The sequence below is a fragment of the Tachysurus vachellii genome, chromosome 2 (assembly GCF_030014155.1).
Source record: "Tachysurus vachellii isolate PV-2020 chromosome 2, HZAU_Pvac_v1, whole genome shotgun sequence".
NCBI classification, from domain to species: Eukaryota; Metazoa; Chordata; class Actinopteri; order Siluriformes; family Bagridae; genus Tachysurus; species Tachysurus vachellii.
The window spans coordinates 18218773-18243988 of NC_083461.1; the positions used below are offsets into that span (position 1 = coordinate 18218773).

The 25216-nt window shown below is 40.3% G+C and overlaps 1 protein-coding gene across 3 annotated transcripts in view; it reads left to right on the plus strand.

The window, feature by feature from the left end:
• The window catches only part of LOC132840049 (growth arrest-specific protein 7-like), a 38799-nt gene that overhangs the window by 1397 nt on the left and 12186 nt on the right, over positions 1–25216 (plus strand). Inside the window, exons 2-5 of one of the 3 annotated variants that reach the window (XM_060861375.1) lie at positions 11012–11132; positions 15311–15388; positions 18901–18986; positions 20671–20721. In XM_060861375.1, the coding sequence (XP_060717358.1) occupies positions 11012–11132; positions 15311–15388; positions 18901–18986; positions 20671–20721 (336 nt within the window). The remainder of the gene's footprint in view (positions 1–11011; positions 11133–15310; positions 15389–18900; positions 18987–20670; positions 20722–25216) is intronic. The other 2 variants (XM_060861383.1, XM_060861393.1) reach the window with 2 other exon arrangements.

The following is a 25216-nucleotide window of genomic DNA, read 5'->3' on the forward strand; positions in this document are numbered from 1 at the left end:
TAGCTAAGAACCACAACTTATTTTTGCATACCCCAAATACATAGTAGTTACAACTTGGCTGATACTCCTCCTTTTTTTTTTTTTTTTTATGGCACTCAATAGCACAAGTCAAAAAGTGCAGAGGTGGTGCATCTGATTAAAACTGATATGGAATATTTGTGCCTCGTCATTTCAGTGAAGTACAATTATGTGCTTCCAACATTGAGGTAACAGTTTGCAGAGGTATCACATTGGCATGTGATGGTCAGGTGTCCACAAACGTTTGTCCATTAAGCATATCCATTTTGAACATTAAATATAATGGTTTTTTTTTTCTTTTCTTAAATAAACCATGTCATTACTCCAGATAAAGACAGGCAAATGTGCAAGTTTGCAGAATTTCCTATTGTTAAAAAGGTGCAGACAAAATGCTTTTTTTTTAAGCTATTTTGTTCCGTTTTCACTTGTTCACTTACTGAAAAAGGATAGAGATTAACCTTTTGTGGCTTCTGGCTTCAACTCATCCATCCAGCACGATTCTCCAGACAAATGAGAGTTCAGATGTTTAGAATAATTTAAAACATGGTCCTATCTGATAACCACATTCCACAGCCTTCTTTCTGCTTGTACAGGTTCCTTATCAAGATAATGTGTCACAGAATGTTTTAGGATTCTACAAACCTTGAGCTTGCTATGAATATTTGGTCAGTTACATATGCAATAAAAAATTGTAGCCAGACAAAATCGTGTCTTTATGAAAGATTAATACCCTTGGCTTTAATATTCAGACACTGCTGAAGGCCCTGATTAACTGTTTCAGTTGTGTGACCTTCAAGAGGACCATGATGTAAAGTACAAAAGCTAAAAGGAGACTTATTTTATGGCACAGATGGTCTACTGACACTTTACATACTGAGAAATCACAGCGCTGTGTAATTAACATGTTGCAAGCATCAGTTCTGTTTTCAATAAAATGATGAGAGCAAAACTTTGGCATAGTTATGGCTGAGAAGCATGGCTGCTACAACAACAGTGTAAACAAACCTACATCCATCTATCAGGCTAGACTGAATAAGATTAGACTATGGACAATTTAGAGATGTTAGTCAGCTTACATGGGGGGCACGGTGGCTTAGTGGTTAGCACGTTTGCCTCACACCTCCAGGGTTGGGGGTTCGATTCCAGCCGTCCGTAGTGAGTGAATGAGTGTGTGTGCCCTGTGATGGGTTGGCACTCCGTCCAGGGTGTATCCTGCCTTGATGCCCGATGACGCCTGAGATAGGCACAGGCTCCCTGTGACCCGAGAATAGTTCGGATGAGCGGTAAAAAGTGAGTGAGTGAGTCAGCTTACATGACTTTGGACTTTAGTGGAAACCAGAGTACATGGTGTATCAGACTTTCCCTTTCTGCAGCTGCATGGTTTTCATCAGTCTAGCAGTGTTATGTGTTATTTAGTTCCCTTCTTTAGGAATTTAAGTAGAACTTCAACATATAGTTTCTCCAGTTCAGAAATTTTTAGGAAGCAGGAAGCTTACAACCCATACCTAGAACCCATACAAAGAACCCCTTGAACAACCTTTACTCTGTGGTGATTATTGGGAAAATAGTCAACACCAAAGAGAAGAGAGTGATGAAGAAGGGAGACTTTTACCACTCTAAAGTTGGTTATTTTTAGTACAGGAGACTGGAATAATTTTTAGTTAAAATTTTTTTTCACAAGTTCCAGTTTCTTCCAGTTTTAACCTCTTGAACCTTTTAAGAGTGAAACAATGCAGCTTTTGGTTTCTTCTTCTTCTTCTTCTTCTTCTTCTTCTTCTTCTTCTTCTTCTTCTTCTTCTTCTTCTTCTTCTTGTTGGCAATTACTTCATGCTTCCAAGAAAACACAAAATTCTAAGTAGCCTGTCTTGAGGACTCTTCTGTGGCAGAAAAACTGCTGACTCTTACAAAGCACTGATACTGGAGACTCATTTGATCAACGTTAAATAAAATCTCCTTATAGTAAACATTAATCACAATGTGTTATTAATCAACACTGTTAGACAATTGATACTTGATATTTTTCAGTAGCGCTGTGGTATAATGTATGTTAACCACTTTCATGCAGAGATACAAGGAAGACCTCTTGTGTATCACTGATTTAAAATGGCACCGTGCAGTGACTGTGGCAGACTATGAAGCGGGCACAGCTGAGCTCACTGCAGCTTTAATTAATCTGACAGGAACCTAGGAAATGTTCTGAAGGCCATGAAAAGGAAAATGACAAACTTGATGCAGTCATGATGCCAAGTGACTAATTATCTCTATTAGTGAACAAAACTCAGCAGATTGCATAGCAACTATGGCTGTGAAAGCATCAACAACTTCCATTTAGAGAGGCAAACTCTAATTCAGCCTATCCAAATGGGTGAATGAAAAGAACTTCATGCCATATTATTTAAAGGAATCGGTATTTGCCGCATTACATGCAACTAAACTGTAAGCTTCAGTATAGAAGTACTATGAGGTATTTGGATGAAATGTATTCAAGAATGTCTAAGGAATACCCGTGGGGTGCCTGGGAATATCTTACATGTTTGGCTTCCATGCAGGATAACTTAAAACATCTGCTAGTGAGTCCCACAGCATCACATCTGGCCAAAACTAAAACATTGTCCACTAAAGCAAGGCTGTGAGTGTAGCATCTTTTTCTAGGTTGCCTTTCTGTGTGCTGTGGGCTTGGAAATTTTCACCTCTCATTCTCTCCGTTATACATATGACTCATGATCCCTGTCCTAATCAGTTCTGCCGTATGACAAATATTCTCCATGCCCTCTTGCTAAAAACCATACAGGTCTTTTTAGCGCAGATATATTACAAGAGTCTGGTAATTGACTCCTCACCACCATGAGCCTTGGCTTGACAAGGTCGTGTTAACCACAGCAGCTTGTGGAGGTTTTTAGCTCACTGCTTGTGCAGTATCAGAACACGAAGACACTTTTGTTTCTTTCTGAAAACCAGGCTTGGTATGAAAGCTCTTTGTTTTCTAAGGGGAATTTGGGAAAGTTGGCACAGGTAGGAAATCCATAGCCATGTACATCGTGGAAATATCCAGAGTGAAGGCCACAGTCTGTCAGAAAGGACCCACCTAATAGAAGAAAGTGATGAAACATGGAAACGAATAGTAGGAAACAGGCACTTCCCTGCTCAAAACTTGCTGACATGAATCTCCTGCCTGAAGTATCACATAAAATATTGTCAGCTAGTTATCTGCATCTGGGACTGAGCTTTCAATAAAACTAGATTTGAGTTCCTGGATGACTGGAATAACTATTTAACGTAAGTGATAGTACAGCAGGAGCGATGTTCACACAGACATTTTTCATGATGCAGAAACTAGTATTTATGTGCGTTCCTCCTTTATTTCTTCACTTTCCTTCTGAACTGAACGTCAAGTATGATAAACTGTGGCATTGCAGAAGAAGCAGACCTCCTGGATAAAGTGCTCCTGCACTGAAATAATTCACATACATAGTTCTTGACCAGAATGAACCTGGCTGCAGAGCTATAGTTGAGAACCTATTAAATTATTATATCTACACCATTATTACATTAGACTATTACTGCAGGAGCAAATTAGCAACATGGCATTCAATAAAAATATCCATACTTATGTTAATGGAAAGTTTTTTTATAAATAAAAGAGAGTGGTAGCTGTTATATACTCCCATATACTTTAAAAGAATCTAATAATTCCTCCGTGAAGTGAACTCACTCATTTTCTACCGCTTATCCGAACTACCTCGGGTCACTGGGAGCCTGAGCCGGCGGCATCGGGCATCAAGGCAGGATACACCCTGGACGGAGTGCCAACCCATCGCAGGGCACACACACACACTCTCACCATGAAGTGAACCATTTATAGAATTGACTTGTTTGAAGTACAATTGATAATTTTTGCGGCAATTTAATTTTTTTAATTACCTTTTTTAAATATTTCTAGATTGAAAAATGTGCAACGTCATGGTTACAAATTAACTATAATTCTGTAAAATATTTGTCTATTTAAATCTAAACTATAAATATATAAAAATCAGATATTATTATTTTAAACACTAGTTTTGACCTGATGTTAACAAGGATCCAAAAAATTTAAGATGATTGGTTTTAAAACCAGATTTTGTGACATAGTCTAGGAGTGGATTCCAGACACTCCAACGCAGAACCGGGGGGCGGCGGAGCGGAGGCGGAACAGGGGGCGGGAAGGCGGGCCAGGTCCATGTGGCGGTAGAGGGCAGGGCAGAGCCGGCGAAGCTGGAGGCCAGGGCGGAGCCGGCGAAGCAGGAGGCCAGGGCGGAGCCGGCGAAGCAGGAGGCCAGGGCGGAGCCGGCGAAGCAGGAGGCCAGGGCGGAGCCGGCAGAGCAGGAGGCCAGGGCGGAGCCGGCAGAGCAGGAGGCCAGGGCGGAGCCGGCAGAGCAGGAGGCCAGGGCGGAGCCGGCAGAGCAGGAGGCCAGGGCGGAGCCGGCAGAGCAGGAGGCCAGGGCGGAGCCGGCAGAGCAGGAGGCCAGGGCGGAGCCGGCAGAGCAGGAGGCCAGGGCGGAGCCGGAAACCAGGGTGGCGCCGCAGGCAGGGTCAGCGACCAGAGCAGGACCGGAGACCAGGGTGGCGCCGCAGGCAGAGTCAGCGACCAGAGCAGGACCGGAGGCCAGGGTGGCGCCGCAGGCAGAGTCAGCGACCAGAGCAGGACCGGAGACCAGGGTGGCGCCGCAGGCAGAGCCAGCGACCAGAGCAGGACCGGAGGCCAGGGTGGCGCCGCAGGCAGAGCCAGCGACCAGAGCAGGACCGGAGACCAGGGTGGCGCTGCAGGTCGGGCCAGAGACCATAACGGCGTTGGCGGCCAGGGTGGTGCTGGAGGCGCTTTGAACCTGTAAAGATGGACAGGAAAGGGAGAGACTGACAGAGACAGGGAGACAAAGCTGGGGACCACTTGTTCCGTCGACCCGGTCGGTTCGGCTGGTTCTGTCGACCTGGTAGGCCCGGCTGGTTCTGTTGACCCGGTCGGTTCCGTTGACCCGGTCGGTCCGGCTGGCTCAGTTGACCCGGTCAGACCCATCGACCCGTTCGGTTCGGCTGGTTCTGTCGACCCGGTTGGCCCGGCTGGTTCTGTTGACCCGGTCGGTTCCGTTGACCCGGTCGGTCCGGCTGGCTCGGTTGACCCGGTCGGACCCATCGACCCGGTCGGTTCGGCTGGTTCCGTTGACCCGGTCGGTCCGGCTGGCTTGGTTGACCCGGTCGGTTCCGTCGACCCGATCGGTCCGGCTGGTTCTGTCAACCCAGTCGGTTCCGTCAACCCGGTCGGCCCGGTCGGATCTGGGGTCTCAGCGGGTTCGGCGGGTTCGGGTGCTTCAGCAGGTTCGGGCGCTTCAGCAGGTTCGGGCGCTTCAGCAGGTTCGGGCGCTTCTGCAGGTACGGGCGCTTCGGCAGGTTCAGGCGCTTCGGCAGGTTCGGGCGCCTCAACAGGTTCATGTTCTTCAGCAGGTTCATGTGCTTCAGCAGGTTCGGGCGCTTCAGCAGGTTCGGGCGCTTCAGCAGGTTCGGGCGCTTCGGCGGGTTCATGTGCTTCAGCGGGTTCAAGTGCTTCAGCAGGTTCGGGCGTTTCAGCAGGTTCAGGCGTTTCAGCAGGTTCGGGAACCTCAACAGGTTCATGTGCTTCAGCAAGCTCGGGCGTTTCAGCAGGTTCGGGCGTTTCGGCGGGTTCGGGCGCTTCGGCGGGTTCGGGCGCTTCGGCGGGTTCGGGCGCTTCAGGTGCCTTCGGTGCTCCAGCCGGTGCCGTAGGGATGCCGGCCGCCCGGACCGATGCCATCGGGGTGTCCGCCAGCTTGGCGATCAGCCGGTTCCCCCGGGCCTCGCCCGAGCTTTCCGGTCTGGCACCCATGTGGACGGGTTCGGTCACTGGTGTGCACAGGTCTGGGTCGGACCGAGGTACTGTAGGGGCCTCGGGCGTCCGTGGCTGGACTGGTTCCGCAGCCCACGGACCCCGATGCCTACTGCCCCCCCCCAAAAAATATTTAGGGCCGGTGTCCGACTCTGTCCTGTGCACGGTTAGGGAGGACCCGCCCAGGAGCAACGCTACGTTGGCCAGGTCCGTGAAAGGCCCTACCTCTCGGCCCAATGGCACTAGGTAGCGCAGCCCGTCCTCCAGACCATGCCGAAAGATGTCCTTCAGCTCCTTCTCGCCGAAGTCCACCCGATTACATAAGTCTAAAAACACCTCAACATATTCCTCGATTGGGGAATTGTCTTGACAAACACAAAACAAAATTTCTGCTGGATCCATGTTTTGGTTGGTCGTTCTGTCACGGTGCAGGACAAAGGCGAGTGAGGATCCAAATGCAGTTTAGAGTTTAATAGTCCAAAACACAAGAAACAGATGAACAGACAGGCAGACAGAACAAGGCAGCAAACAGGGCTAACAGGACACAGGAACAGGCACACCAACATCCAACATCAGACAACGACCAACACAGGGAAGTGAACAAACAGAGTATATATAGCTGACAGGAACCAATGACAAAGCAGAGACAATCAAAGACAAAGACAACACACCTGAGGAGATGAATGAGTACAATTAATGTCCATGGAAACCAAATAGTGGGCGGAGCAAACAATTAGCCACAGGGAAAGACAGCAGATCCTGTAACTTACTCTAAATTCTCTAATTGTTAAAAAGGAGTTAGTTCGTTTCCTGCACTGGATCCCTAATGTTACTGGGGAACGTATGAATAGATATAAAATTATTTGTCTTATACTTCCGGTCTTATAATTTGATTGGATAAGTGGTGTTCCAAGACTGTTGATATTAAGTGTTTAAGCAATATCACACAAGCAAGAGTATGTGATGTGATTCTGCTTTAAGCCATGATCAAGAAGAAACAAGAAATGAACACTGTGTAATACATGCATGAAACAATATAGAGAAATGTTCTGTTTCAGAAGAAGCCACACTTCTTTATATCTTATAGACTGTAGTATAGACTTTGTGTAATCTAGCTTACTAACTTGCTTGCATTGATTTGTACATTTCTTTTATAGGTGCTTCTGATTATCAGGGATATAAATCATCATCCCTTTTTCCTTTTCATCTTCAACTCACAAGCTTTCATATTTTATGGCAAAACTTATATTCCTGCAAAGGTGTATATAAGGTGTGTTTGCTATGACTGTGATGTCACTAATCCTACCGTAGAATAGGACGTGGATTTTTTTTGCGCGGTGAACAGGAACGAGTGGCGTAATACACACAGTGAAGCATCCCAATGTAGTTATACGTCAGGAAATACAGTCAATCTATGTATGCAGCACAACAAATAAAACTAGATTTGTAAAGTTCTTTGTGACAAACTTGATTCCCAGTATTCCCAAAGCCCGCTAGGGTGCTAGGGTGGCAATACTTTTGGAGGCAAGTAAATATGAGCATGTGACATAATCCGAATACCTGTGAGGAAGTTCCCCTCATTGTTCTGAGTGTTTTGATATGTCACATGTCAATGTTGCGGAAAGTTTTTAGATCTAGCATATTTTGGGGGCGGGCTGCGGGACAACCGAAAGGCCAGTCGGTACACCAATTTTGTCCAGCGTATCACACTAAAGAAGCTGGCCAAGTTTGGTGTAGATAGCTCGAAATCTTGCAGAGTTATAAACCTCTAAATTTATAATGGGTGCCCTTGGCAAAAAAGGCCACTTTGAGACGCGGTACCGAGAGCAACAAACTTTAGACCATATTGGTGCATTTTGTATATTACCTAAATTCAGTTCAATTCAATTCAATTTATTTGTATAGCGCTTTTAAAAATTCGTATTGACTCGAAGCAGCTTTATAGAAGAATAGAGACAGGAAAAAAAATATTTATTAAGTTACTATTAATGAGCAAGCTTGAAGTGACAGTTTCAAGGAAAAAGTCCCTGAGATGATATGAGGAAGAAACCTTGAGAGGAACCAGACCCTGAAGGGAACCTCATCCTCATTTGGGTGACACTAGACAGGAAATAACGTCAATGTAAATAATGTCCTTTCTACAACAGTTTGTAGTTGTGCAACCAAGAGCTCCTGAGTTCACCACAGACCTAACACTAATTCCTTCCTGCTGAAATCTTCCAGTGATTGCTGATAAAGACCAGACCATACAAACTATACGTACACTAGACATGCTAAATTGTATTTGAATTCTAGCAATAGTTTGTTACGTTAAAATTTTATTACACGTTCTGTGTGCTGTCAGTTAGTCTATGTGTGTTCTGGCAACTATTTCCATGCCTGAGCAAAAATAAACAAAATACATTATAAAAGTAATATCATTATGTGGCCTGAGTCACAGCTGTGCTGATAATCAGTAATCTTGCTTGTGTGATTTTTTTATATATTTTTTTATTTTTTTTTAATTATACAGGCTGTTACCAGGCTCCTCATGCTGGTTGATTCACGCATGATCTTTTTGTGCAGATGTAATAATCATGGTCGCAGAACATCATGTGCTGCGTGCTTGGGTCATGTTAACAGATTGTATGGCTCAGGAAAGACTGACTCACTCAGGCATGAGGAACCTGCATGCTGAATAAGGAATGTTTCTGTAAATCTCTGTTGAAACTTTTAGTTTGGTTTAACGCAACTCTGGATTAGAGAGAGTAGTGAGTAATGGCCATGTACAGCAAAATGTTTGAAAAGGCTTAATAATGGTCAAGTCGTGTTTAACAAAAGACAAATTTTTATATAGAAAGAAAGAGATCTTTAGATGATGAAATAGGATGATTAAAAATAAAGTTGAGATGATGATTTCCACAGTGTATTTATATGCTTTTTGTGATTTTATCTAGAAGAGCTTGTCATAGTGACCATAAACACTTCTGTGTTAGAAATGCTGACTATGTTTCCATGGAAATGCTGTAAATAATAACTGTTTAGAGACTGTGGCCTTGTCTCTAAAAATGGAAAGATCAGAGTTAAAGATTATTTTGTGCCTCATCTATGTGTTTAGTTATTTGAAGAATTTTTTCCTTGACAGGTTATTGCTGACTTTCCCAGCAGGATAGCAGTGGAATGCAAGGAAAGCTTTGAAATATATTTTTTCCAGCCTTGGGTGTGGGAACCATGTGTCCTGTTCAGTAGATAAATAGTGTTTATCAGGACTGGCATGTCCATTCTGTATGCTTGCAGGAATCAGATTCAGAGAGGACAAGATATTATGTGTCATGGTTATTCGTGTCTCTGTCTCTGTGATGAGTGCCTAAATGACTAACCCCATTCACACATGACAGGATTTTAATGTTTGATGGTTGTTTTGGTAACAGTGTGTGGTCTAGGGCATGTATGCAGAGGCAAATCTGGATTTTTAGACCATGTGTGTGGTTATTAGTGTAGATTATGAGTGTGATTTTGTGTTTCATTGCTTTTTTCAAAGTGAGGTACAATCAGTGTTGGCAGCTTATTGACATCATTTGGCATATTTTAGATCTCTTTAACAACTGCTGCTGGTTATACACGTTTGGTCAACGCACTACCTGTGTGTAAAGCCCCCTGATAAGTCCCAATAAAAAATCACTGATCACCTTTTTTTACCACAATGAATCCATTACCATTACAGTTTACAACAATTAATCCCTGACCACAACTGTTCACCACAACTAATCCCTGGCCATCACTGTTTACAGCTACTAATCCCTGACCACCAAAGTTGACCACAACTAATCACTGGCCATCACTGTTTACATCAACCAATCCCTGACCACAACTAAACACATCAAAATAAAATTTCATTAGTAAATACTTTTTTTTCTCTAATTAATAATGTTTTAGTTTAGTTGCTAAAATTCTATTTTATTTTATTGTATTTATCTTCAGCAAATCTTTCCTCTTTAAATTCAGTAAATGTGTCTATGATGCAATCTGGTGACTACCATCAAGATTTTTTATTAGCTACTTTCCCCTTTATCATATTTTCATATATCTACATGTTTTACACACCATTATACATAACCGCATGAAATTTAATTCTATATGTAGAACTTCCCATTTTACAAGGAGGAGACTATTAGAGACTTTCTAAGTGAGTAACTATTAATGATTTATTAGAAGGAAATGAAGGATTAGATCACAGCTAACAGTGTTAAATCATTAGTTTTGCTACCGGAACATTCTTTTGTACCGCGGAACGTTCAGATTTGGGAAACTGGCTGGGTTTTGAAAACATACAGTAAAGGATTTCCCAATTTTCCTTTTGAGACCACTGGAGACATTACTTTAGTAACAAAGTAAAATAATATTTTAAGATAAGTTCTATATGCTAAATTTCCACTGCGTAACCCAGGCCATGCGTAGCCCTATGTTAATCCCTGTTTATGCTCTATATGTAATTTAGTGTGCTGTTTTTCACTGCCGAACATTCTCTACATTTCCAGCATTCCTGACTGAGGAAAATTACGGATGAGAAAACCTCTATGAGCCAAGCTTTAGAAAAACATTGGTAAATGCCACAGCTGAAATGCAGTGAGGTTTCACCGAGGCCAAATCCAGACAGCAGTTAACTGTTGCAGTTTCAAACTGTGCCACACTTCATGAAATATTGTCTCTAATCAGATTTCCTAAGTATCATTCTAGTGGCACGTTTTATACAACAGGGTAAAGAGTCCGATACGGCAAAAAACAATTATTATACTATGTGATGAATTTTAACACGTCTGTAATCCGATATTTAGGGTTCAAGTACATGGGTTTAGTTTTATTTAAGCCGTTTGAGAATGTGTAATGAAATGAAAATCCATCAGAGTATTTACTTACTTCTGTATTTGTGATGCCATTTAAACAATGATGATGATCAATGTTTAATAATAAATTAATGAAGCAAATAAAAGACTAAAATTCAAACTTTTTTAACTATATTTTATAACTATTACAAACTGAGAACAAGTTTTCAGATTTTTAGAACCTGATGTATTATAAAGTGATGATAATCAAGTAATTAAATGTTTTCCTTCAATAAGCTTCTCTCACTTGTTCATCCAGAAATCTGCTTCCTTGAGTGTGCTGCCTGGCGAGGAGCCTTGCGAAAGCCCATTGCCCAAAGACTGGAAGTGTTACATGGCACCACAGGGACAGAAGTACTACGTCAACACTGTAAGCAATGGTGAGCACATCTGACTGCATTTACCCACTATACAATTACAAATCCTGCTATTCAGACTCTTTTCATTTCATTCATTCAATATGTTTTTGAGATGGGAGAATATATTCAGACCATGCACAGAAACTCTACACAGACCCAAGCTCCTGGGCTCAGGATCAAACTGGGGACCTTAGTTCCATGAGACGGAAATGCTACACATGCTGCGAATCTTTAAAACCAATTTCTTAGTTTAAGGTCAAGCCATATGCAAAATTAAGAACAGGCCAGCATATACCGTGTGTGAGTGTGAGAGGCTGGTACAAAGCGGTGTCATTAGATCAGAGGCTTGTTCAAGCTATCTCCTATTGTCTTCACATGTTGCTTCAAAACAATCAGCATTGTGTCTGTTCCTCAGTGGACTGTCCTACGTCCTCATTCCCACCCACAAGACATCCTTCAGTGCATTTTCAAGATGACTAAATGAGGATCTGGGCTGAGAGCAGAATTAGTCAGGCTATAATTCTCTATTGACAGTCCCTATTCACACGTTTACTGTAGGTTTTTTCCAAGGAAGTCTGTTCTGTTTCATAGCAAATTCTTCATTTTTCAATATGACAGAAATCTGTACATGTAGCTGCAAATGGGTAATAATAGAGAGTATCTATGAAGAGTATCTATGACTTCTTAGCGTTTTCAGTCACATGATTTTTCTAATGAGGGGCCATTATTTGGGACTGAAAATTGCTTTATTCACGAATGTAACTGGATGTGAAAGGTGGCACAAATGATGTAATCTTACTTGAAAAGAGGATAAAGATTACATCAGTAAATACAATAAGTTGTGATTTTTATGCACTTTCCCCTGAATTGCCAACACACTGCAGGGACTGGATGTAATGAGAGTGTGAGAGTCAAAACACTCTCATACATTACAGTAGCTATTAATTTAAGAAAGTTAATTCTTTTGGTTCTTGTTGCTTTGACCTGGCATCAATTTAAATGGCCCTGACAGCCTGCACACCACTTTCAATTTCAAGGCAATTGAGGCAGCTGGTTCCTATAAAGCTAATTCCACAGCACTCACTAAAGTTGTTAATGTGTAAACAAAGACTTCATGTGAATGTGGACCAGTCACTCACATAAATCCCCCTGCTGACTAATGTACTGGAACGCACCTATTATAAATCGCCTACATTTCTAATCTGTTTAGCCTGTGGTCCGTCACCGCTTGTGGACATGACCGTTTCAGTGAACAGTGAAGAAAACCATTACACAGCAAAACAAGCTTGAGTTTGGAGGATATTACTATGGTTTCTGATGCTCTGTATGTCAGATTGCCACACATTATCTTGTTGTGTTGTTTGGTTGCCATGGTGACATGACGAATATAGTTTGTATCTGCATGTGTGTATATGTGTGGAGGTGGGGGGTTGTGTTATGTTGTGCTTTGTGGCTTCCTTCCTGTTCTGTGTAGCAATGTTTTGGTTCAGGCTCTTTCTGCCCTGCTGGTTATATCCATCATGGCACAACAAACCGTATGGAATAAATGTCATGGTGCGCAATGAGAAACCGACCACTGGTGAAAAAAAAAAGCATTCAAAATTTAGGTGGATGAATAGAGCGTGAAACTATAGTTATACAGTATATTGTTCATATCTAGAATTGCTCTTCTACTGTTTACAATATTTTGTCAGCTATTACATGCTTACTGTTCTCTGAACCGTCCGTCCCTTGAGCTGCCCTGCTAAGTGTTTTTCCTTAGGAATATTTTTTAAACTGAGTAAAATAAGTCCTAGTACATTTTTTGACACGGGTATTTATGCAAATAATACCAGCAAAAGGAGACATTCTGGGGCAATCTTTCTAAACTTAGCTAGCTAATTTTAAACAAAGTGTACCTAGCGCTTTTACAGCTGTACAGTATGCTTCATTGTGTTGGGATTTCTTGTTGTGTTGGGAATGCTTATGTGTCAAGAATAATATGAGTTGTATAAAATAATTTAAGAATAGAAATTAATAATAGGAAATGTTATTTTCATTTAGCTTGTGCTTCGCCCATTACATTAGTATTAGATTGGTTGCAGCTAGCAATGAAGTTAAGCTAAATTTGATCATGGTACTTGTATTGAAGATGCTGTAGTTCCTCTCCTTGATATTTTCACAGGGAATGGTATGCAGCTTTTGTTTTGAAAGCAATTATTAACCATAACTTCAGATCATTGTCTATCATGTCTTCTGGTCAATGGTCTACTTTTTACTTCACGTTCTATGCTTTGAGGAATTAGAATCTACTGTAAACAGAGGGGCTGTCAATTAGAACATGTTTTAAAGTCAGTTCTTGAGGACACTTGTAACAATAAAACCTGACTTTATTAATTACATAAACTAATTTAAATGTATCTTCCAGATTAACCAATAATCAAATTAATCAATAAATTACAAAATAAAGAATTTTTTTTTGGAATTTTCAGATGGTAAAATTGCTTATAATCAGTGAAAAATGAAGGCTATACCCTTGGGTAAGTTGTCAGGCAGGAGCAGCAGGCACCACAGTCGATGTTGTTACAGATGGCGATAAATAAAAGACGGACTTCATAACTAGACGTAACTAGGGCAATATTTACAGCATTAGCCATATCTTCGTTATAGACCAGAAGCATATGATATTCTGCCCGTTGTCATCGATAATTAGCCTGCCTAAGAGATCGGAGGACATCGATGTGGAATCTCGGCCCTGACATCTTGTTGCAGGACACTTGTTAGAACGAGATCATTTGATTTATGTTTAGCGCAGATGCTTGTTGCTAGGGAACCAGTTCAGAGTCAGAGATTATTAAATGATCTGCATGCATTATTTTAGTCTTTTATTACATTTGCAAAGACAGTGACTGATCCTTCATAGACTTTTGTCCTTTCTATACTTCAGTTTTATGATGATGAATAACCACAATAGCTAAAGTGGCCCATTGATATTCGAGTCAGACGGAGGAAAGTGATGGGAGAAACGATTTCGGATTAGTTGCGCATTAGCAAACAGAATAAACCCAATCAGAACGACATTGTTGACATGCTAATTAGAGTTACATAACATTATTGACGTTTATGAGAAGGAAACATGTCTTCTCTACATTAGCAGTCTGCAGGCAATTACATTATCATCACCAGTTTAGCTGATGCCTTTCATATTATCGATCGCCTCATTAGAAGAAGCGGGGAAGAAAAGTCGTATGATTGAATGCACTCTGATGACATACTAAATCATTTCTGAAAGATCTTGAGCTCACACTGCCAAATCTATTTTCCATGCATGCCATTTGTGCTGAACTGATGCCTTGGGCTTTGCTGTCTCTGTTGGCGAGCAACGAATTAGACGCACGTCAAAGAATCTGTGTGGATAACATTATCAGTCCTGTTTCACTTCGGCTTTTAATTAATTCTGTTCACTCTGTTGCATCAGTTTGCATACTGGACATAAATGAGTAACTGGAACACCCATGGTATTTTTTTTTTTTCACCATATTTATTTTTCAAGCCAATCCTTAATACATGACAGACAATTTAAGATTCATCACTTCGTCAGTTGAAAGTGTGCAAACCACTTTTTAACTATTTTTCCCAGAGTCCAAAAAAAAGAAATGTCCACTTGTTTTGGGGTTTCCATGTTCAGCAGTGAATATATTTGCCATGTAACAATGCACAGTATTGCATAATGCCTTACATGATAGCAGACACATGGGGCTTTAACAATTTGTTGTTTGTTCTTTTTTCCTCTAGCCTAAAGTGTGTGATATTTTCATAGTGAAAGTAAATGTTGATGTCAAACCAATTTGTGGTCTCTGGGATGCAAGTGCTTGTTCATAAGGCTCTAAAATGTGAAGGCGTTATCTTCAACCCTTAAAATTCTCTGTAAGAATCTGTTATACGAGCTTAGGTTAAAACAAACATCTCTGGCTCATTTTATGTCAGACCTGTGGCCGTAAATTAATTCGTCTCTTTATACTGAGTAAAAATTTCTGTCGATTTTTATTCTGCCCGCATAATGTAATGGCAGTGTACTGTACTGGTAAAAGAGGGTTAAAGGAGTTTAGATTATCCAGATTACTTGCTACAGTGCACTACATTCTCAGGTCCAACACAGCACTCTGATTAATCGATGTAATTTCCTGGAAATACTTTACAATTCTCATTTTCTGCTGCAGAGACGACATGGGAAAGGCCTTCCAGTGTTCCTGGGACGCCCAAAACATTATTACGACACAAGAACTCCTTACCAACAGGTGAGCCTGCTTTCTCTGCAAAATGCAACTTCTCATGTTTTACATGTACCTACTTTATTTTAGTAGTGGAACAGGATGCTGACATCATGGATGGCCCTGTAATTGACTTCAAAATAACAGCACCAAGAAAAATAAACATTACGCACAAAGTGTTCCGTTAAAATAATAGTACTACTCAAATAAATAAAGTGATCTTACAGATTTATTTCAGACTATTTCCCTTTAAACATGTGCATAGACAAAATCGTTAGCAAAATTAGTGATACCAAAGAAGTACTTTAGATAAGATCTGTTAAATTCATCACCATTAAAGGGATTCAAGTTTGTGCTTGACTGACAAAATTAAGATATTGGATATAATTAAGCACCTTATTCAAGCACCTAAGTGTCTAGACCAGTTAGAGAATCTGCCAGGAAGATGACAAATACCTCCTCCAAATCAACACATTGTGGATTGTATACAAAAAAACACCAAATACTCAAAATATAGTGGTGGATCGTTTGCTGGTGGCTGGTGAGGATATTCGGAATATTCATAATATCAAAAAGTACCAGGAAAGTCCAAAACCTGGTTGGCTCTGCTAGGAGGTTATGTCTCTACCATAAATATATGCTTTAATTAGATGATGTCCTCAAACATGCATCCAAATCAACATAGTAAACACAAAATGAATGTTTTATAATGGTTCAGGATTTGAACTATATTAAAAACATGTGTTGTGCATGGACGGTTTATGGAGGAGTGGCCCAAAGTCTCTTCAAGGCTCAGGGATGTTCACTCCAGAGGACGCTTCTCCGAAAGAATGGTTGTGAAAATAGTGTTTTTGGAAACACATTATGCTTACATCATTTCATGTTTTATTCATTGCATATATGCAGTTTTGCTCATTTTCATGAAAATGCATGATTTCTGTGATAGTAGAGGTGCAATATGTGGTGTAAATGCAGTGCATTGTTTTAACCTCTCTTCGTTCCAGTCTCATTCTTATTATTCAACAACCTCCCACACAGACTCACCCACACTGTGATTCCCTAAAGATGCCCAAGGTTTGATTAACACTCAATTTTAAGCTTATGCATTGCTTCAGCCTTCTGTGGTCAACCAAACAATACCATAAATAGAGCCAGCACAGTGATGAGATCTTTGTCTCTATGGGGTGTGTGATTAAGCTGAAGTGATAAACGTGATCGTTAAAGATTCCCCTGCCTTTTTAAAAGCTGTCACATGAGACTTGTTTGCATGAAGCTCTTGTCATTTTAGCCTCATGTAGCCTTGCAGTGTATTTGCTCAAATTCCAATTAGTTCACTTTATTAGGAACACTACCATAGGAATACTACCATTACATAGCTCCACACCATATCCTCCCCGACCCCCACCCCACTATCACCTCCAGAACAGCCTTAATTCTTAACAGCAATTTTTCCTAACATCACACAGTGCTGGAAACATTCCTTTGGGATTCTGGTCCAAATTAACATGATTGCATCACATAATTGTTGCATATTTATCAACTGCATGGTTCTGCTCGAAACCCCCTGTTCTACCACATTCCAAAGGTGTTCTGGATTCAGATCTAGTGACTGGGGTGGCCATTGAAGGACGTTGAACTCATAGTCATTTTTATCTAACCAGATTGACTTTTTGCTATGGCACATTATCATCCTGTAAAAAGTCACTACAAGATGGGTAAATTATGCCATAAATAGGAAGACAGCATCAATAGTCTGTGGCATTCAAATTAAGCTTGATTGGTAGTAAGGGGCCCAATGTATGTCAAGGAAACTTTCCCCACCATTACATGTCCACAGACTGAACTGTTGACACAAGACAGACTAGGTCCATGGATTCATTGCTGTTTGGCACTCTATGTGCTCGTGGCTATACCACGCTGAGAACGCGCTGTAAGCTATATAATGGGGCAGTGATGGCTCAAGTGGTTAAGGCTCTGGATTGTGGATCGGGGTTCAAGCCCCAGCACTGCCAAGCCGCCACTGTTGGGCCCTTGAGCAAGGTTCTTAACCCCCCCCGCTCCAGGGTGCTGTATCATGGCTGATCCTGTGCTCTGACCCCAACTGCCAAAGTTAGGATATGTGAAGAAAGAATTTCACTGTGCTATAATGAAAATATGACAAGCAAACGCTTCTATAATTCTACCATCTATGTGCCTCTGCAGAAATTCAGATACATCAGACAAAGTGATGTTTATACAAACTTTTTTTGAGCCTGTAGCCCAGTGTAGCCTGTTCTTGGATGATGGGAGTAAAACCTAATGCATTTACTGCTGTTGTAGCCTGTTTGCCTCAGGATTTAACATGTTCTGAGATTTTCTGATGACCACAATTGTAAAGAGTGGTTATTTGAGTTAAAGTAGCCTTACAGTCAACATTACCAGTCTAACCATTCTCCTCTGAGCTCTAACCAAGGTATTTCCACAAATACCTCACAGTCAGTCACTCATTGGATGTTGTTGTTTCTTACACCTTTCTGTGTAAACTCTATAGAGTGTGAAAATCCCAGGAGATTAGTAGTTTCTGAAATACTCAAACCTACCCTTCTGACACCAAAATCCAATTAGCGATGTGAATGTGCAGGTCTATGGGTGTGCCTAATAAAGTGGCCAGCAAATGTATATTTATTACAGATGTACAGGAAAGAGGGACCTTCATTTCCTTTACGTAGTGGAGAGATAATAGAATTTACAAGCAATTATATAAAAAAAAGAAATGTTGCAACTGCTGTGTAGCAACTAATGTAATTGAGACACAGCCCTGAGAGATCAGTCACTCAATATAAATGGAGGAAGGAAACTGTAAATGTGTTCAGGATGAGAAGCTCTCCACATAAGGATGTGTCTTATTAGTGGCTTTACCGTTCGTGAGCATGTGTTTTTGTCTGTATTGACTCATACGACTGAGCATGAGGAGCTCCACACACTTTCAAGGGAGTGCTTGTCAGGCACATTGATTCATGTGTTGAAATTTGATCAAAAGACTAAAGTCCCTCTTATGTCTGGTTGACCATTCATTGCTGAATTGTATACCACGTCTTCTGTGGTGTTTTTGAAGATTAAACAAGGCCCCCGCGAGGGTGACATTTGCGCCTACCCGCCTTCTGTTATAATAGAATAGAGCGGCATGTTTTCAAGCACAATCACAACATGCACTTTTCTTTCAGTACTAAAAACACAGACAAGGAAGCTGAAATTGAATTCAGCACAGGACGGTGCCATTAAAATGTTGAGTGAATAAAAATATTACAGAAAAAGAACTATTACTTCTCAAAACACTTTTGTTTGCTTTAGAGTTTGCATTCTGTCCGTAATGAGTGTATACACACACACACACACACACACACACATTATGTGCATTTCCTTAGCAACTCCATCTAGAAATCTTAATCACCCAGGACATGACCTGTTCCTCAAGTCAGGAGTAACCTGAAGATAGGAATAGCTCATTTCTTATTTCTGAGTTTGTCAAGCTCACTTCCTTCCACTGTGTCTGTTTCCAGTGAATGGATTTCATGGCAGCAGTGGCCCATTGCATCAGACAGAGCAGTCACATGTACCAAAACAGAAGGCCAACACAGATCAACAGGTAGGACTGATCTGCTAGATCTCTGCTTCTTTATTTAACTTTATAACCACCATCCATCTCTGCTTAAGCTGAAATTTATGAAAGTGGTCTTTCATCAGTCCTCTGAAACATTACAAAATTGTTTCCACACACATACCTACCTGTGAGGCAGACATTAAGAGCACTAAAGAAATGAGTACCTAAACCTCTGGCTTATATGCAGATTGTTACAGAACAGGGTGACTTGCCTAGCCTTTCCTCCCACTCAGGCTTTGTTTAGCCTTAGCAAAATATCCATGGGAATCCTAGTAATAATGTAGTGTTTCTTGCGTTATAATTGCACACAGTACAGTTTAAAAAAACGAGTATTAATAAATAGGAGTGCTTTTGTATCATAGATTATTGCAGTTAAAAAGCACACACTATAAAGCTATAAAGGAGTATAAAATGTTTAGAATGTATAAGTATCTAAGATACTCTATAAGTATCTCCAAATTCGACAGGAAGAGACTCAGTGTGGTTATTCTTCCCAAGGAAGGCCTTACCAAAAAGATGTGAAGTGGTCTGGGAAAATCCATCGGAGGCTTCTGTGGCTGCTCTCTGGCCAAAATAAATGGATTTGTGCCTGCAATACAATTTTTTAACCTACTTAACATATTTGACCAAAATTGTTTGGAGATTGATATGTTTTTAATCTCCTGTAGAGCTAGGCTTCGTGCACATTGTACAAGGAACCAGTTTAATAGGTGGTGGTGATAAAGCAGTCAGTCTACCTAAAGATGAAAGATTGTTGAGATAAGGGTGATTTCCATACAGTCATTCAATTACATTCACTCATACAGTGAAGCTGCTGTTTGCTGTGTGCCAAAGTGAATAAGCCTAATCGATTCAGTTTCTAATCAGGTACCTTCTGTTGTGTATGAGGCTACACCATAGTAATGTAATTTTTTCCCTTTTCACGTTTTGGACAAGAAACTGACATTAAAATGCTATAACTTTATGTTGCACCAATATTTCAGCTTTCATACTTAAATATAGTAGAAAATATGCCATTATGTGACCCTGGTCTTTGTTTTGTTAATTCTGATTCCCATCTAAATCCTACCTGAAATCAACCTAAAGTTGGCTCGACTCCAAATCTAGTTAAAGCCAACAAATCCAGCTGAAAGAATGTGACTTCTAAAGATTAAAAACACAGCATTATTGTAACACTCAAGAGCAACTGAGCCAATCTCAAAGGTCTAACGGAAAGGTAAATTAGTTTTAAGTTTTACTGAAAGATTTATATTACAAACTTAATAGAAAAGAATGACATACAATGGATGCAATGCTTGAGGCAGACTACATTTGTAGGTCAGTATCTTTTGGTTTGTACAGTATGTGTATGTGTGAGGAGAACTGCCTGATGATCACAAAGAATGCAAAGGGTTTTAACAGGCCACCAATCATATACTTTAAAGGGGTGCTAATAGATCTGAAAGCAGTGTTTTGTATAAACTTTGGACTACTTGGGAATTTTAAATGTTGAAATGAAATGACAGCTTTGTGACAGTTTATTATAGAAAACCCTCATCACAGCCCCTCCTCATGATCATCATGGTGGTGAAAAACAACAACAAAAGAACAAATGTGGCAAGACTTTAAAGCACAAATTGTATTCTTCTTATGGAGTAAAGTTGAAGATGCATAATGTTTCCTCCCCCAGAGCCCCATGTCCATATCTCCCAGGAAGTCGGAGCACAAGACCTCAGTCACGGTGAGTACTGCGAACAAAAGCAGCAGCAGCTGGATATCTACAGCACACTCCCCTAACACCCTGCACAGTACAGAGATAAGCAGCAGCTGCCAAACCAGGACAGAAATCACGCTGAGCAAGTCCATCTGTTGGTTTAGCAGCAGTTTCACTTTTTTTTAACGTCTTAACATTGGCTTGTTATTTTGTGGACGTTGGTTTTTATGATCCTGTGATAGTCGTATCAGATTCTGGCATACAGGTTTAGTGCAGAAGCAAATATTTGTTCATGTATTCTAGATCTGTGATATGGTTGGGAAAAAAATGAAAGTTTGAATAGTGTGTATGAAGGGACTGCTGAGCATGGTAGAAGCTCTGGGAGGAATAATCAGTGCTGGCTTTCAACCTTAAGTGGAGGTGAGCTACAGGGTGCCAGGGGTTACAGAGGTGGTATATCGTTGTTTTTCATAGGTACTGGGACAGCACTGTTGAGATAAAGCATTTATATGGGATGAGCCCACTGGGTGTGCTTTCACTGCTGATTTTGCAGATCAGGATAGTGGAGCTGGTTTATTAAACAGTGTATCATGGAGTTTATAGGCTTTTCATAGTATCTGTGCTATTCATTCATTCGTTCATTCATTCATTCATTTTCAAGCTGAGTAGGTCAGTCTTTCCCCAGCCACAGATTCAATTTCAACTTAATTTTTTTTATTATGTACAGCATTTTTAACAACACACATTCCTGGCCTTGCTGGGGGATCATTATACATTCCCAAGCTAGCTCTAAGATATAATCTTTTCAGCTGTTATTGGGTCTACCCTTAACCTGGGGTCTCATACGCCTCATACAGCTCATTCAGGGGCCATCAGGAGAGATCCATACCGACTCAAGTGGCTCCTCTCAGTTCAGAGGCGCAGAGGTTCTTATATATGGTTTATCACAGATAGTTAAACCATCAAGCTAGTGGACAAACCACTTTTCCACCACCTCTACTCATGGCCTTATTATTTCGATCACAACTCGTACATTGACTGCTGTTGATGTAAGATGCTTTTATTAGTGTAGCTTAATTAGCATATACACAATTAGGGTCATGTTATCCATCCAGCATAATTTTTTTTTGTAGTTATTTTATCTCACATCGTCTTTGTATGTACTAAGTTAAAAAAGGCTTTTAAAATGTAAAGATTTTCATAGATTATAGCCTTTGATTTTAGGGTATCAATGAAATCCCTGAAATAAACTACAAATGTTTTTATAGATACATTTTGCTTGAGCAAAAAGTTCTAACTGATTTTCTAATCATGTTTCCATATAAGTAAATCAACTCAAATCATGAAATCATGAAATCATTCCTCTCAAATCTATTGATTATGTAATAATTAAGACAGGCCTCAACAAAGAGGTTATTTCATTGACATATTAGCTAATATTATCCCTAAAGCACACTAGCAATAAATTAATATACAAATAAAAGAACAGTGAAGGACTTCAAGTTAGCTGGCCGTTTAACAATGTGTTTCCCCGAACAGCCGTTTTGTTTTTGAAGTGCAATAATAAAACAGGAACTGATGTGGAGTTGCCATAAAGTTGCTCAAAAGTCACACGTCAGAGAGCTCCAAAAGCATAAGACCTGTTTAAGCAAACAAAAAAGAAAAAAAAAGGAAACCACAGGGAAATGAGAAATCAGTTTCTTTTCAAACAGCCAACAGGATTCTGTTCATGAAAGCTGTAGAGTTCAGAATGAACCAACGTTATGGACTGACGTCATTATTATTTATGTGTTCGTGCCACAGTAGGATCTGCTGATTGAAGTCTGAAACCATTTGGGCCGTGTTAAAGAACGTTTTCAGCTGATACTAACATTTTATGTAAAAGCTTATTTTATTAAAAATGCTGTGATAAAGTGCAAAACTCAGTATTTATCCATAGACTCACTATATTTAGTGTTTGCTTTGCAAGTAATTCGCTGTCATACGTCAGTCTGAGTCAGTGCCACAGAAATGTGTGACTCGGTGTCAGGACTTTAATGCAGAAACCTTTTTTTCAGATTGATCTGTAAAAATGTCCTTCACAAAGTTTTTTTACACTTTTACACGTTTTAGTGTTTTGTTTTGTTTGGTTTGTGACTGTGATTAATTCTGTCTTAAAATCACTTGCATTAGAAAAGGAGCAAGATTCAAGATGTTTATTTCTTACAGAACTTGAAGTGAAATTAAAACGCATTATGCTTCTCCTTGACAGTGCATAGAAATAAAGTAAATAAAGAAACCTTGTTAAAAATATGAATCGTATGAATAGAAATAATAAACAAAATAAGATAAGGTAATACAATGTGCAATTATGTTAGATAGTGTGATGCCATGTATTAAACTGAGACTAAGTGCGATTAGCTACATGCCGTTAATGGTTGCCTAAGCAGAGAACCAAGACGTAAAAATTGGTTGTTCTCACGTTGTGTGTCTGTCAGCTTCAAAACAAACTGCATGCTATAAAACATGACACATTTCAGTGGCTTGAATACTGGTACTATGTTGCAGTTCTGTTTTGGTTTTTTTTCCGCTAGTCTGCGAAGTGCCGCTGAAAAGTTATAGGTTCCACTTGAGGATAAACAGACAGGTTGGTTTCAAACATTTCTTTCTGTAGATACTGCCTGGCAGACGTACGACTTAAGAGGGATGTGATTGATCCGGGCTGATCCTCTTGTTCAAGGTTGAGCATAGTGAGGACTTTGATAAGCAGATTGTTGTGTTGTTTTTGAGAGCTCTGCGACCGCATCGTTGCTAGTTTATCCAACTTGTTCTCAGCAAAGATGCATGGGAGTTAATGTGAAAACAGATAAAGCTGCTATTGTGAAGCCGTAGATCCCCGGGCCTAAGTCATCAGGGTGCCTAGTGTGGAATGCTGGGAGGATTAGACAGACATTACAGACTGTCTCTGTGCTCCTGGGATTGTTCATGTTGTCTTTCGAGACTGTATATTACTTTTTATGACTTAAACAAAGAGCACATTTTAGGAGCCACTCAGGTATTGCAGTAATTCCATAAGGCTTAGTAAATTTTCCTTAAAAGATTTTAATAGAGTTAGCAAGAGGTTTATGAGTAGTTTGAGACACACTGCTAGTGTTATGATGTCACACTTAAACCAAGGTTTTAATGACATTTGAATTTTCCCAGACATTAAAAAAACAACTCTTATTTATTATGAATTGTCGATATGTGATTCACACAAGTAATGTATCTACTCAAGTTTTACCATTAAAATTACAGAACTACAGCATAGTGCACATTTAATACAATATCCCAAAGAAGCTTATTTGCTTCAGGTATTTAAAGAAATGCGAAAAAGTGAGATAAAAATACAAGCAAATGAACTCTTAGTCCTTGATTTTCTAAGAGCATGTGCAAAGGGATAAATTGGGCATGCAAAAGTGAGAATCTAGAGCGAACAGTTATTCATTCATTCATTCACCAGTAACTGCTTTATTCTGGTTAGGGTTGTGGTAAATACTGGGTGAGAGACACAGGAGTACATCGTTAATTGGACCACAGTCATCATGGCATGTTTTTGGAGTTCGGAGGAAACACAGGAGCTTGAGGATATCAGCATGAACATGTGGAGAACATGTGAACCTTTACATTAATTAAGGGCTGAAGCTGTGAGGCAGTAACACTAGACACCATGCAGTGGATATCTAATACAAAACCAACCACTGAAATTCAGCATTTTAAGAAAATGCCTGATTGTTTTCACCAATCTTCAAAAACGTTTATGATTAAAATTACTCAGTGGTATAATTTTGGTCTCCGAAACTGACTTCCACGAATATAATACCTGCTCCTCAACCATATTGATTAGCACAAACACATACCATCTGTACCTCTCAGGCTTATTAAATCACACTGTATATACTAAATTAACATATGCGCCTTGACACCAACCTTTATCTTTGACGTTTAGGTAGAAACATCCCTCATGGAAAATTCAACATATGCTGTTTTTAGCTTATGTGAAAGATAAATCATTTGGCTTTTTTTTATAGGTTTTATCAACCTTTTTTGTAGCTCAGGACCGTAGACCAAAGAGGTATATCTTGATCTCAGAGAAGAATTTGCAGATTGTAAATATGTAAGCAGTCTAGACATCACCAGGTGCCTTGCAGATGTTTTCACTCTGTTTAGCGCTCTACTGAGACAAGGAGCTGTGAGCTGCCGTTAGACAGGCAGCACGAAACACATCTGTTATTAGTCAGTGTTGTTGTCACAGCTCCGCACTGTATTCAACCTGAGAACAGAACTCATTGTCATAGGATGCGGAATAAACAAAGCAAATTTAGCCTCATAGGCGGACCACGGGCACTGCAAAACCGCTATGAGGAAGGAGTTGATTAATGACACTCATTCATCGTGGAAGATAGCTACAGTAAATAACATTCACATGGAGAAGGAACTGGACCTAGAGCTCTGCAGTAAATGTTGTTAATCGCACAACCAAGCAGCAGATGTGTGGAGCTAC